Raw genomic sequence first — 15,053 nt, forward strand, 5'->3', positions numbered from 1 at the left:
GCACTTCAGAATAGTCAACACCAGTACAGATAAAGGTAGTGTCATCAGCATATTGCAGTAATTTACCAAAACAAATTGTGACCCTATTTTAGAAAACCATACATTTGGGAACATTGGCCAATTTTCTTTTTATAGCTAAAATGAAGCATCTACCTTGTGTGAAAATTTTGTGATGATACAATGAAGCATTCCAAAGATATTATTAATTTACTACCTAATACACAACAAACTAACTTTAGATTATCAGTTTATAGTACTGCATAGTGATTAGGTGTGACAAATTGATGATAAATCACTTTGTTGACAAAGATCTCCATTTTTACAATCTAAAATGGATGAAAAGAGATCCTTGAGAGTTTAATCATGTCTATCACTTGTATTATTGTCTAAAGGCAAGTAAATGTTTGGTTTTGGGAATGAACAAATCACCCAATTTGCAAGTTAATTACTGTCCCACACATTGTGAAACTACTACATGGTCTGATTGAGTATATCTCCTAGAATAGAGAAGCAATGGGTGTGAAATATCACAGTAAGAAGGCTTAATAGTTGCTTTATCAGATTATGCGAAAAATAAATTTTAAAAATTTGCTAAAATTTTCAAGCATTCCCACAAATTTTTCATGTGCCCAAATGTATGGTTTTCCAAAATATGGTCACAATTTGTGATGGCATATCATTCATGTAAACTAGAAGTGGCCCTATTGCACTTCCCTGTGGGATTTCACCACTTATTGGGCCCCATTCAGAATAATCATGGTTAAATTTGATATGTTGTAAACAAGAAGTCAGGTAGTCAGTAACCAGTACTAATACATATATACACCAAGCTTGTTTAGATGTTACAACAAGATCACATTGTCTAGAGAGTCCAATGCATTATGAAAATCTAAGAATGCTACACAGGCAACTAGCTTTTTGTCCAAAGCATTAATAATAGTGTCAACTGTGCATGCCACCATCAAAAGCTGTTCTGTGGATTTTCCTTTATGGTAAGCACCTTGGTAAGCACTGTAAAGTTGGCTAGTTTCAAAATACGAACTGGGCTGAAGAACAACAATTTTCTCAAAAATTTTTGCCACAATTGGAACTACAGAAATAGGTCTGAAATTTCTTTGAGAGTCATATGATCCAGATGTATTGTGCAATAATCTTCATGAGTTTCCATAAAAGACCTAGGTACTCTAATGGAGCAGTTACCATGGAAGTCTATGGGTCCTTCCCTGAATAATGAATATAAGTTATATTTTTTGTGTTCTGATTTTGTTATATTGTATGATGTTACTCATTCCATATAAAAATATCTTATCTGCACTGATTTACTGCAGCACTGCCAACCTTAGTGCATGTGACAGTGTTAGCTAGTTCCAAATCTAAATTTAAAGTCTTTAGTTGCTGAAATAAATTGTATACAGTAGCTCAGCAGTCTAATGTATGTATCACATAATGTTACACTTCCTTTGATGAATACTCTGATCCTGTCACCATAATAATATATAGTAATTGCATGCATGATAACCGTGAAATATACCTGGATGTATGCTTTTCTACTCTTGATCTCTTGAAGTTGTAACTCCTGTTATTAACATATTAACCATTATGATGCAATGTTCTATTTACCTCTTGTCTCTTCCTCTCCCTTAATATAATCTTCATCTTCTTCACTTCATAATTATTATTGCATTCCTCATCAATGTATACTACTTGACAGACTCCATTGTCTACAGATGCTTGTAGTAACAAATGAACTCCATCCAACTGTATGGGGTTATCCCTTACATCTAATATTTTGACACTTTTGTTGGCTAGAAATTCTTGTCTAAGTACCTTGACTCCAGTAAAAGTAATGCCACACCCTCTAACATACAGTTCACTAATTTGACTATTACCAAGTGCTCCTGCAATGGCAGTGATACCGTCATCACCAATGTTATTGGATGATATGTTAAAGACTTGCAGTGAAGATTTTACCATAAATACTTTGCTAATAGACATAGCACCTGTATGATGATCATAATAATTATACATTATAACACAATCAATTGACAACATGCATAGCAAAGGGTGTTATGGTTATCTACTAACACAAGTATTTACATGCTAGAGTACCTTTTACTGATAAACCACACCCTGCCACTCTTAGACTTTTTAGGACGATATTATATTGGAGTTCGCTTGATATTAATGACATCCCATCATCACCAATTTGATTATGGCTGAAACCTAGCACTTCTAATGAGGTACTGCCTATAATGATTACAGACTGTCTAAAGTCATCATAAATGCATATAGCTATAATATAATATAATATAATGTACAGAAACCTATGGAACATGCTTTTAAGTCACCCTATTATCTTTTCTAGCAATTCGTTTGTTCTTCATCTATTTTTCCTGAAATTATTCCTGAGATTATTCCCTAAAGATAAATGTCCTGGAGTGAATCTCAAAATGTGATCAAATCTGCAAATGTGGGGTCTTATAGCCTTTCTATTTGCATGTACTTGGCAGCACATAACTTGATTTGGGAAAACGGTTCCAGTTTGAAATTTGGTCAAATACTAGCCCTAGCATAGCACTATTATTTGGTGCTATATGAGGGTGATAGGGTATAGTTAGGATTTGGAATTTGGAAAGCCCCTTTTTCAGATCTGGTCACCAATACAGCTAATTACATCTGCTTTCTTCTGCAACTGTAGAGACAATAACTAGCAAGCATTACAGTTGAGTGCTGCTTTATTAAGGTAGGTGAATGCTCTATTAGAGGATCTTGATCTTTTATTTCAGTTTTATGCTAGCAGTGTTCAAGAGATGTTTTCATCTGCATCTGCATCTGCATAGACACACACAGACACAGACACACAACACAAACACTACCCAGCTGGAGCTCACCCACCAAATCACTCTATATCTAACTTGAAATGTAACAGGATTTATGTTAGTACTTAAATTACTATTGGTAATGATCTAATAGGCTTGACACCAATACCTGGCATTGGTATTGGTATCAGTACAGCCATAACATCCACAGCTGACAGTATACAAGGCTTACTTGTTTTCATAATCTTCATTATGTGTCCTAATCCATCAATAGTGAGATCATTGTATGTGAGGCTTAACTCAGTCAGTGGTTGACTGATAGTGGTTTTGCTTGGGTAATACTTTACTAAAAATTCAGCACCTTTGTCACCAAAATGACACCAGTCCATGATCAACTTTGAAACAGGACAAAATGATAACAAATGGGAGATGCACAAACAATCATAAGGTAGTAAATTGTTGGTCATATTCATCCACAACATAATTGGTTTGATTGGTTGAGGTGGGACTAGCTGTTGACTCTCATACAAACACTTCAGTGCTGTTACATCACTAACAAAATGTCCTAATAACCTGGAGAATACCATCTGGAACATTTTACTGGATGTTAATCTTGTTAACCCACACAAAAATATGAAAACATTTGAATAGTATCTAAATTGTTCACTTAATAGATGTTGCTGCTCTTCTTGTGATAATGTTGCAATATAAACAGCACACAAAAACTCCTGGATAGTTAGATGAGAAAAATTGTATGTGACAGTGTCTGTAGGTAACTGGTGCGTGTGTGTAGCTTTCAAAAGGCCATACCCATCCCATTGAGCTGTCACTTCTATACCACACTCCTTCAGGTCTGCTGCAGTAAAAATAATTTTTGGATCCTTCTCTTTCCATCCTCTATTGGAGTGCCAGTCAAAAAAGCCACGATAGGCTAACCTGCACAGTAGTAAAAATGTCTTCACTGCCTCTTTTGGGATACCTCTTAACACATCATATAATTTCTCAACATTGTTAGCTGTTGCTACAGCTGAACACACATGCTCTCTGTGATTCTCCTTCTTAACTTGTCTATCTAGAGTCATTGCAATGAATAATTTATACAGTTCTGTGATGGTGGATGGAAGTTTCCTCTCACTGCACTCAAATATATCAATTATCATCTTTAAATTCATAGGCACATATGACAAACTCTCTAAATGAGGATACTCCTTAAGCTGCTTTGAAAACTCCTCAACACTTTTCCCATCATTAGGAAATGATTTCTCTACAAACTCCCGGATATCTTCTTTAACGAATCCCACCACTTCTACTCTCCTGCCTGCATCCAGCATCTCACAAGCATGTGGTCTTGATGTAATCAATATTGTGGCTTCTTCCAATAACGTACACTTTATTACTTGCATCAAAAAAGGATCACTCTCTTGACATTCGGCTGACATTTCATCCAATCCCTCCAGAATCAGCAGACATCTGCTACCTGCTGACTTATTCACATGTTTGTATGTTTCCTCTCCAATATGCTCTATAATCTCTTCTTCAATTTGACCTTTCCCGGACTGACCTTAATGGAATTAGGATTACAATATCAAAGTCCTCAGCTAGAAACCCATTCCCCTTAGCCCATTTCACACAGATTTCATTAGCAAGGGTGGTCTTGCCTATACCTGCAAACTCACATTAGATATTACAATAATCTACTAGTACTTCAAAAAATACCTGGAGCTCCCATTACTAATATCAGTCGAGGACAAGGTTTATTCTGGTAGTGAAAGATATCCCTCAGATCACTAAGTTGCTCTTTCTTCAACAAAATTTCATCAACTTGTCCTTGTAATGTTAGTCTTGTTATCTCTTCCAAGTTCTTATCTGCTCTTGTAATCTTTTCTCCTTTCACCAGAGCCAATCGAACATAATAGTGTGGCCAGTCTGTGGACAAATATCTGAGGTACCTGGCCTGTAACCTCCTAACATCTCTTGGACTGTATTTCACAGTAGAACATTCATATTTTAGGCTAGTAGTTGAATGGGCACCTGCAAAGTACAAATTACACACATTAAAGCATTTTTGAAGTGCAGAGCCTCTACTAGCTGTGTACAACTTGCAATATGATTTAACACTGTGTTATAATGAATCTGCCAAAGATGTAGAGCCCATTATACATATATCAGAATTATTTTTGTCTTAGTCTTATTCCCTTTCACTAAATCATGGCATGAAATACAAAATGGATTCTTCTTTATCTTTGGAAAATACACTATTGAATATTGCATTTATATATTGAATGTCTAAGGATGATAGAGACTGCATCAAGACACACGGTAGTGTGTCGTGCGGCCCAAGAAGCCGGCGTGCCACCCGTGAGTATATTAACAGGAAGAAAGAAAACGCAATTTTCACACCTATGTAGCTCTGTGATCTCTTATCCGATTGGAACCAAATTTGCTAGAGAGGTGCCGAACAACAAGGGGAGTCTACACACCAAATTTAAAGAACATCGCTCTAGCCATTTCCGAGATACGAGCGAACAAAAGTTCGTTTTAATTTCTTCGTTTTTTTCTTCTTCTACTTCTTCATTTCGCACACTTCGCAAAATCCGCCATAAATCACGAATGCGTGCTCGGATCGGGCTGAAATTTGGCACACTTAAAGGGCTGATTAATGCGGATCCCAGTACCAACTTTGGTAGGAATAAAAAAAAAAGTAAATAAAAAAACACTTTGGTAGGAATCCGATGAACATTCACGGAATTATTTGCGTAAAATAAGGTCGAAGGTCTGTCACGCCTACAGGGTAAACTCCTTTGAGGAATCAGTTGAAAATTGCTATGTAGATGGAGCAACCATCGTAGGAGTGCCTTTTTGTGGTTTGAAAGGAATCGGGATAAAGACCATGGAGATATGACACAAAACCCGACCCGTGTCAAAATTACGCGATCGATTTTTATGAATAAAAATACTATTAGTTTTCGTGTCTATCAGGCAAACGCTTAGAGCAATGAGCTAAAAATCAGTATGTAGCTGGAATAATCGTCATAGAAAGGCCTTGCAGTAGTACAGAAGAATCGGATTACAAACCACTGAGTTATGATTCGAAAGGCAAGTACGTGTAGCAAATGCGAGATCGAGATACTCTAATAGAACAGTCACCCTAATAGAGCATTCAGCTACGTTTATAACTTATTCCATTACAGAATTATATTACATTGCAGGATATTCTGTACGGAATTCAGCTACAAACAGTAAATCTGATAGACAATTCAGCTACATACAAGTCACCCTGTAGAGAATTCATCTAGAAACAAGTCACCCTGTATCAGCTAGAAGAAGTCACCTTGTAGAGAGTTCAGCTACAAAGAAACCATCATGTAGAGAGTTAAGCTACAAAGAAATCACCCTGTAGAGAACTCAGCTACAAACAAATCACCCTGTAGAAAGATCAGCTAGAAGAAGTTACCTTGTAGGGAGTTCAGCTATGAACAGATCACCCTGTAGAGAGTTCAGCTACAAACAAATCACCCTGTAGAGAGTTCAGTTACAAAGAAACCACCATGTAGAGAGTTCAGCTGCAAAAAAAATCAATCACTCTGTAGAGAGTTCAGCTAGAAGAAGTCACCTTGTAGAGAGTTCAGCTGCAAATAAATCACCCTGTAGAGAATTCAGCTACAAACAAATCACCCTGTAGAAAGATCAGCTAGAAGAAGTTACCTTGTAGAGAGTTCAGCTACAAAGAAACCACCATGTAGAGAGTTCAGCTGCAAACAAATCACCTGTAGAGAGTTCAGCTAGAAACAAGTCACCCTGTAGAGAGATCAGCTGCAAACAAAAACCCTGTAGAGAACTCAGCTACAAACAAATCGCCCTGTAGATAGATCAGCTAGAAGAAGTTACCTTGTAGGGAGTTCAGCTACAAACAAATCACCCTGTAGAGAGTTCAGCTACAAAGAAATCATCATGTGGAGAGTTCAGCTGCGAACAAATCATCCTGTAGAGAGTTCAGCTATGAAAAGATCACCCTGTAGAGAGTTCAGCTAGAAGAAGTCACCTTATAGAGAGTTCAGCTACAAAGCAACCATCATGTAGAGAGTTCAGCTGCAAACACATCACCCTATAGAGAATTCAGCTACAAACAAATCACCCTGTAGAAATATCAGCTAGAAGAAGTTACCTTGTAGAGCGTTCAGCTACAAAGAAACCACCATGTAGAGAGTTCAGCTGCAAACAAATCACCTGTAGAGAGTTCAGCTAGAAACAAGTCACCCTGCAGAGAGATCAGCTAGAAACAAGTCACCCTGTAGAGAGTTCAGCCAGAAGAAGTCACATGGTAGTGAGTTCAGCTACGATGAAACTCCCATGTAGAGAGTTCACCTGCAAACAAATCACCCTGTAGAGAACTCAGCTACAAACAAATATTCCCTGTAAAAAGATCAGCTAGAAGAAGTTACCTTGTAGAGAGTTCAGCTACAACGAAACCACCATGTAAAGAGTTCAGCTACAAACAAATCACCTGTAGAGAGTTCAGCTAGAATCAAGTCACCCTGTAGAGAGATCAGCTAGAAACAAGTCACCTTGTAGAGAGTTCAGCTAGAAGAAGTCACATTGTAGAGAGTTCTGCTACAAAGAACCTACCATGTAGAGAGTTCAGCTGCAAACAAATCACCTGTAGAGAGTTCAGCTAGAAACAAGTCACCCTGCAGAGAGATCAGCTAGAAACAAGTCACCCTGTAGAGAGTTCAGCCTGAAGAAGTCACATTGTAGTGAGTTCAGCTACGATGAAACTCCCATGTAGAGAGTTCAGCTGCAAACAAATCACCCTGTAGAGAACTCAGCTACAAACAAATATTCCCTGTAAAAAGATCAGCTAGAAGAAGTTACCTTGTAGAGAGTTCAGCTACAACGAAACCACCATGTAAAGAGTTCAGCTACAAACAAATCACCTGTAGAGAGTTCAGCTAGAAACAAGTCACCTTGTAGAGAGATCAGCTAGAAACAAGTCACCTTGTAGAGAGTTCAGCTAGAAGAAGTCACATTGTAGAGAGTTCTGCTACAAAGAACCTACCATGTAGAGAGTTCAGCTGCAAACAAATCACCTGTAGAGAGTTCAGCTAGAAACAAGTCACCCTGCAGAGAGATCAGCTAGAAACAAGTCACCCTGTAGAGAGTTCAGCCTGAAGAAGTCACATTGTAGTGAGTTCAGCTACGATGAAACTCCCATGTAGAGAGTTCACCTGCAAACAAATCACCCTGTAGAGAACTCAGCTACAAACAAATATTCTCTGTAAAAAGTTCAGCTAGAAGAAGTTACCTTGTAGAGAGTTCAGCTACAACGAAACCACCATGTAAAGAGTTCAGCTACAAACAAATCACCTGTAGAGAGTTCAGCTAGAAACAAGTCACCCTGTAGAGAGATCAGCTAGAAACAAGTCACCTTGTAGAGAGTTCAGCTAGAAGAAGTCACATTGTAGAGAGTTCTGCTACAAAGAACCTACCATGTAGAGAGTTCAGCTGCAAACAAATCACCTGTAGAGAGTTCAGCTAGAAACAAGTCACCCTGCAGAGAGATCAGCTAGAAACAAGTCACCCTGTAGAGAGTTCAGCCTGAAGAAGTCACATTGTAGTGAGTTCAGCTACGATGAAACTCCCATGTAGAGAGTTCACCTGCAAACAAATCACCCTGTAGAGAACTCAGCTACAAACAAATATTCCCTGTAAAAAGATCAGCTAGAAGAAGTTACCTTGTAGAGAGTTCAGCTACAACGAAACCACCATGTAAAGAGTTCAGCTACAAACAAATCACCTGTAGAGAGTTCAGCTAGAAACAAGTCACCCTGTAGAGAGATCAGCTAGAAACAAGTCACCTTGTAGAGAGTTCAGCTAGAAGAAGTCACATTGTAGAGAGTTCTGCTACAAAGAACCTACCATGTAGAGAGTTCAGCTGCAAACAAATCACCTGTAGAGAGTTCAGCTAGAAACAAGTCACCCTGCAGAGAGATCAGCTAGAAACAAGTCACCCTGTAGAGAGTTCAGCCTGAAGAAGTCACATTGTAGTGAGTTCAGCTACGATGAAACTCCCATGTAGAGAGTTCACCTGCAAACAAATCACCCTGTAGAGAACTCAGCTACAAACAAATATTCCCTGTAAAAAGATCAGCTAGAAGAAGTTACCTTGTAGAGAGTTCAGCTACAACGAAACCACCATGTAAAGAGTTCAGCTACAAACAAATCACCTGTAGAGAGTTCAGCTAGAAACAAGTCACCCTGTAGAGAGATCAGCTAGAAACAAGTCACCTTGTAGAGAGTTCAGCTAGAAGAAGTCACATTGTAGAGAGTTCTGCTACAAAGAACCTACCATGTAGAGAGTTCAGCTGCAAACAAATCACCCTGTAGAAAGTTCAGCTATGAGCAGATCACCCTGTAGAGAGATCAGCTAGAAACAAGTCACCCTGTAGAGAGTTCAGATAGAAGAAATTACCTTGTAGAGAGTTCAGCTACAAAGAAACCACCATGTAGAGAGTTCAGCTGCAAACAAATCACCCAGTAGAAAGTTCAGCTATGAACAGATCACCCTGTTGAGAGTTCAGTTAGAAACAAGTCATCCTGTAGAGAGATCACCACCTTGAGAGAGTTCAGCTACAAACAAATCACCCTGTAGAGAGATCAGCTTGAAGAAGTCACCTTGTAGAGAGTTCAGCTATAAAGAAACCACCATGTAGAGAATTCAGCTGCAAACAAAATCCCTGTAGAGAACTCAGCTACAAACAAATCGCCCTGTAGAAAGATCAGCTAGAAGAAGTTACCTTGTAGGGATTTCAGCTACAAACAAATCACCCTGTAGAGAGTTCAGCTACAGAGAAATCATCATGTAGAGAGTTCAGCTGCAAACAAATCATCCTGTAGAGAGTTCAGCTATGAAAAGATCACCCTGTAGAGAGTTCAGCTAGAAGAAGTCACCTTTTAGAGAGTTCAGCTACAAAGCAACCACCATGTAGAGAGTTCAGCTGCAAACACATCACCCTGTAGAGAATTCAGCTACAAACAAATCGCCCTGTAGAGAGACCAGCTAGAAACAAGCCACCCTGTAGACAGATCAGCTAGAAGAAGTTACCTTGTAGAGAGTTCAGCTGCAAACAAATCACCCTGTAGATAATTCAACTACAAACAGATAACCCTGCAGAGAGTTCAGCTAGAGTCAAGTCACCCTGTAGAGAGAATTCTGTAAAGAGTTCATCTACGTACAAGCAGATCACCCTGTAGAGAGTTCAGCTACATTTCAAGTCACCCAGTAGAGAGATCAGCTACAAATTATCCTGTGGGGATTAATTGACATGTAATAAATATATGCTCTCTTTTTATATTATGAACTCTTGATATATGCATTATACTGTATATATAATTTGTACATTTACTGATAAAATCAGAATGAGTTAAAGTATTTATAAAATCTGCTTCATCTTTTTTTCCTGTGGTAAAGAAAAAATATAGGTTAAAAAGCCCCAAAGCTGGCCATAGGCCGGCTTTGGGTATACAAATACAAAAAGAAGTGAAATCTAATCAAAAACAGCCAAGCTGTAAAAAAATGAGTGCAGCCCTTGAAAAGGCTATGGTGAAAAAAGATGTGAAATCCAAGGTGGCGGCCAAGAAATGGCTGTGATGGTAGGTTAATGGTAAAAATTTTAATAACGACAATTCAGGTGAATTTTGTACCAATTGACCAAGCAGCACCAAATTCACCTGAATTGTTGTTATTAAAATTTTTACCATTAACCTACCATCACAGCCATTTCTTGGCCGCCACCTTGGATTTCACATCTTTTTTCACCGTAGCCTTTTCAAGGGCCGCACTCCTTTTTTTACAGCTTGGCTGTTTTTGATTAGATATAATTATAGCTATACTTTCTTCAAAAGATATATGGAAATAAATAGTACAGTAATGTTATGTAAAGGAGCATACATACTGAATGCATGCATTATCACATTGCACAACTGCTACATTAATTTTAAATGAAAATCGGGATATAAGCAATAAGAAGTAGTGAAACAGGAGATGTATATGGGTGATGATACATCGGCACGTTAGTTACTTTTTCAATGCCAAAGTAGAGATTTTCCCACTGAGCTACTTATGCTGTAATACTAGTGATTGGACTAGTAGTAAAAAGTCAGACTAAAATAGTGAGCTACACCACAGAACAGAAATGTATATGTACAGACTACAGTATGTGTACACCTTACATCTTTTTAGAGATCGAGAATTGACTAACTAAAAGTATACCTCAGGGCCCCACGTACTGTATCTTGAGTTTTTTTTTTGTTTTTTTTTCAAAAAAAAATCCCCCCAAATTGCCTTATGGTCAACCTATATATAGTCCTCTTGCGACTGAATTTTGGAAAATCACTTTTATGGGTACATTCAACACATTAAATATTAATTTTAGTTCTGAAACACAGCATTATGAGTTAAATTATTCCTACCCATTAAGGGTAGAATAAACCATAGATACCTTGAATTACAAAAAAAATTTAGAAATATTTGAAAAGTGTTTTCTGCTATTAACAGCACCATGCTAGTTTCAAAAATTCTAATTGTTTCAGGTGCATGATCCAGTCTGACAAAACCAGTACAGCCTTTCGAACGGCACAACCTGACAGCTCATAATGTGTCTTGTATATACAGTAGCTATTTAAGCCTGATGCAAAGGCATATACATGGGAAATTACAAGACACCGTTACCAAGCTTGGATATCTGGAAGGATATGTATATAACACTGGTTTAATTTGTCGGTCCATGTAACATAATTATGTTAAATTTCATACTGGCTAAAAAGCCATGTTTTTACAATTAGCCTAACCTGAGAATGGGGAGGGGAGGTGCATGTTTTATGTTTGAAATAATTATATATTTTGTTATCATTATTGCCTAAACAGTTTAAGTGAAGAGAGGGCATACTATATGCAAATTAAAACAAATTAAAATGACAGTGAAGGGGTATGCTGAATGGTGATTTTGCCACATAGGGAGGGCAATGGGTATGTTCAATTGTTGAAACATTTTGCGATGTGATTGAATCTGGTAGCAATTTGATATAAATGATTAAGATCTGGAAGTAATTATTGCTGGATTTTAGAACGCACTATGCAAGTTTATAGTAATGACATGGTTTGAAAGCAATCTTTTAAAGAATAAAATTTTGTTTTAAGGGACCTTTTGTTGCAATAGCAAGTTATAAAATATAACTATTAATAAAGGTGACTGAATTTTGGAGAGTCATCCTTATTGTAAGTCAGAATTATAGAAGAACTCCTCAATGACATAAAAATAAAGACATGTGCAGTTGTCCCTAGCAACCTAAATTTTGTATATTTGTATAGCGATTGTTTAGGTTAACTTCTCCAAGTTTTTAAAATTTATCTTTGTGAAGAGGCATCAAATCAGGTGGTATCTTTAGAAACGTGGCAAGGTTACCTTACATACATACACATAATTGTATATGTATACACATATATACATCTGTACATAAGTATATACATACGTACGTATCATCATTCATCTTATACGTATATCTATGTACATATATACGTGCTTGCTTGCAGCAATGAATCATCATGTAGCATGTATACTGAAGACCCACATGGTTTATCTGTAATTAACTATATTATGTACTCAGACACAACAGTCAAGCCATGTGGTATCTTTGTTTGAATAGCTGTATATGGTTTCATTTGGAGATGGAACTGAGTCAGCAATCTATTAACGCTATAAGAACAATATTTCTAGTAAATGTTGTACCGGCTAGCTAAAGTAATTTCAATTCAATTAAATATAGGGACATGCTGTCACATGCAACATTGGCAGCATTTACAGTCACTATCTTGCCCTATACTTATACTTTTACAGTGTATGCCCATATACTCATATCCATTTACTTGGTACCCTGTATAGCCAGAACTTTTAAAGATTATCTTGCTGTATGATATTGTAGAAGGATCAACTATCATGCATTGCTCTAGTCTCTAGATCTTCTTCCCAATGTTCAATTGAGTCAATTCTGTATTCATTTCTTGGCTGCCACCTTTCAACTTTATTTTTACCCAAGCTTTTTAAGGCTGCACCACTCTTCACAGCTTGGCTGTTTTGTGTGGATTTAATTAACACATGATGTACAGGCAAGGACTACTCTGGTGTTAGGTGGTCAGTAAGACAGTTAGCAGCACAATTTGAGCTGGATCCTGAAAAAAAAAACAGCTAAAAGTATAAAGTGGATTTTTTCTCAGGAGAATTAACATTTCAGCCAACCAGATCATCAGTGGTGACAGTACAGGTGTCGAAAATAGACATGTGTGGTTTGGTTTTACTACAAGTTTGTCATAATGGATAGTACATTTTTATGGCTTTCCATAGGATATTATCAAGGTAAGAGTTCACCTTACTGCACTACATGCTCTTCAATGTAAACACCAATCAGCCAGAATAAAGCAATTATCCACATTGTGACTTAAGCACTTCAGAGCAACACATAGTACAGTAAGACAGCATACCAAGAAATCCTATAAGCAGTCTAATAAACAGGAATGCGTCCATAAACTGATATGACAAGCCACCAAACTTGTTTTCATTTTATAGCTTGACAAATTGTCATTATATTCCTGATAACCACTCAGATATAATAGCTATAGCTACTACCAAGAGTTCATATATATTATGTACTCTTGCTACTACTGTAAATATTAGCATAGTCATATTACATAGGGTGCATAGCATAGATCTAGGAATTAGCTATAGCTACCTGCATGATTAAAAAAATTTATATGTACAGTAGCTAATAACTATATAGCTAGCTGTAATATTTCATGATGTAATTTCGCTTTAAAATGCTTAAGGCTTAGAGATTTTAGAAACATTGCCCTGAAACCATCCTTTTAAATTCTTAAAAATGCAAAATTTGTACAGAAACAAGACTGCATGATTTTCTGAATTGCTAGAATGCTGTTTTCTTTGTGTCTTCTATGACATCCTAGCTACCCATGAGAACCATACAATGGCAGGGCCTCGGTCTTCACAAGCTCATAAAAGTTTCATATGCATGTGGATTATTCTGTGAATGTTATTATTATTATTATTATTGTTTACTGAGCAGTCAGCCCTGCTGGTGTGCTCAGAAATCACATAAACACAAATACATTAGGCACAATAATATGATTGGAGTCTAGTCGTAAATAGATCAGTATCTGCAATTTCAATTGTATCAGTTGGTAGTATGTTCCAGTCGTTTATTGCTCTTGAGAAATAGCTGTTTTGGTATGCTGTGGTGGATGAGGTAGGTAAGATATAGTGAAGATGGTGGTATTGTCTTGTTAGTCGTGTTTTTGGTGATCCCACTAGGGACCTGTGAGAAGGCTTAAAGCCTGAAGTCAGAAACATGTAGCTGAAAAAACATCCCAGACCCAGTGTTGGACTAGAGCTACTGTAATTTAACTTGTTTATGGTTTTATTGCTTGTTTGCTGATGAAAAACGAAAGACAACAATCGATCGCGAGAGAGCTATTCTATAGCTAACTATAGGCGATTCAATTTCCTTACGTTTTTCCAAGTCTTCTGCTATGAACGTTTGTCTCTTGTTCCTCCTCAAAATCTCACAAAACTTATCCAGCGAACCTGGTCCTGCAATGCTTAGTTGATCAACAATAATTCGATTCTTGTCCACTCTAGTCATCCCCACCAGTTGTACCTTTTGCGCGGCATAACGGCCCAAAATCTTCGCTTGAATAAGCTCGTCAATCACGTCGTCAGCGTCCAGATTATCAACGATGAATTGCCTAGAGTTAGCCAACACTTTCTTCTGCTCCTGAAAACTCATTTCTCGAGTCATTTGATTGCTAGCCATCGTGCCAACTAGACGGTTGCTGCGAAACTCTCAGAACTAGCTACGACAAGCCACTATTCTGCCCCTCTGTCCTCTGATACTCGTGTAGCTAGCTACGTTATGATTCCTAAATATCCTTCTATGGTCAATGCATGAAATCCATGCAGGGTGTGGTCAAATGCATCATCAGGTCATCATCGTGATGCTTCCTTCTAAGGACACTATGCACTTCTGTGTTGCCGCAGCTACGTATGTACTATCCCACTTATTGTTGATTTTATGTTTCCGGCGAAGAAGCTAGTACGCAACACCCATGAGTATGTTGACGGGAATAAAGAAAACGCGATTTTCGCATTTCCGTAGGTCTGTGCTGCC

General features: G+C 37.6%; 2 protein-coding genes across 2 annotated transcripts; both read right to left on the minus strand.

The window, feature by feature from the left end:
* Nucleotides 1–1,263: 1,263 nt before the first annotated feature.
* LOC136253094 (protein NLRC3-like) lies at nt 1,264–4,365 on the minus strand. Its single transcript, XM_066045696.1, has 5 exons — nt 3,052–4,365; nt 2,110–2,247; nt 1,621–2,000; nt 1,532–1,576; nt 1,264–1,478 (listed from the first exon to the last, which is right to left on the minus strand). Exons 1-5 carry the CDS (start codon nt 4,256–4,258, stop codon nt 1,440–1,442), a joined length of 1,809 nt encoding a protein of 602 aa, XP_065901768.1. The 5' UTR covers nt 4,259–4,365; the 3' UTR covers nt 1,264–1,439.
* Nucleotides 4,221–14,790, minus strand: LOC136253095 (uncharacterized). Its single transcript, XM_066045697.1, has 3 exons — nt 14,396–14,790; nt 4,536–4,850; nt 4,221–4,483 (listed from the first exon to the last, which is right to left on the minus strand). Exons 1-3 carry the CDS (start codon nt 14,697–14,699, stop codon nt 4,356–4,358), a joined length of 747 nt encoding a protein of 248 aa, XP_065901769.1. The 5' UTR covers nt 14,700–14,790; the 3' UTR covers nt 4,221–4,355.
* Between the last annotated feature and the right edge of the window lie 263 nt (nt 14,791–15,053).

The sequence above is a fragment of the Dysidea avara genome, chromosome 4 (genome assembly GCF_963678975.1).
Source record: "Dysidea avara chromosome 4, odDysAvar1.4, whole genome shotgun sequence".
Lineage (NCBI taxonomy): Eukaryota > Metazoa > Porifera > Demospongiae > Dictyoceratida > Dysideidae > Dysidea > Dysidea avara.

Bases quoted from the DNA above. Each gene is read 5' to 3' on its own strand.
- LOC136253094 (XM_066045696.1), bottom strand. From the start codon at position 4,258: ATGTCAGCCGAATGTCAAGAGAGTGATCCTTTTTTGATGCAAGTAATA. The intron at 2,248-3,051 runs GTAAGCCTTGTA...TAATCATTATAG, and splicing joins AATGAAGATTATGAAAACAA to GCAGTACCTCATTAGAAGTG. The intron at 2,001-2,109 runs GTACTCTAGCAT...ATCATCATACAG, and splicing joins GTGTGGTTTATCAGTAAAAG to GTGCTATGTCTATTAGCAAA.
- LOC136253095 (XM_066045697.1), bottom strand. From the start codon at position 14,699: ATGGCTAGCAATCAAATGACTCGAGAAATGAGTTTTCAGGAGCAGAAG. The intron at 4,851-14,395 runs GTAAGGAAATTG...TGTACTTTGCAG, and splicing joins AGCAGAAGACTTGGAAAAAC to GTGCCCATTCAACTACTAGC. The intron at 4,484-4,535 runs GTATTTTTTGAA...GTGAGTTTGCAG, and splicing joins ATTAGTAATGGGAGCTCCAG to GTATAGGCAAGACCACCCTT.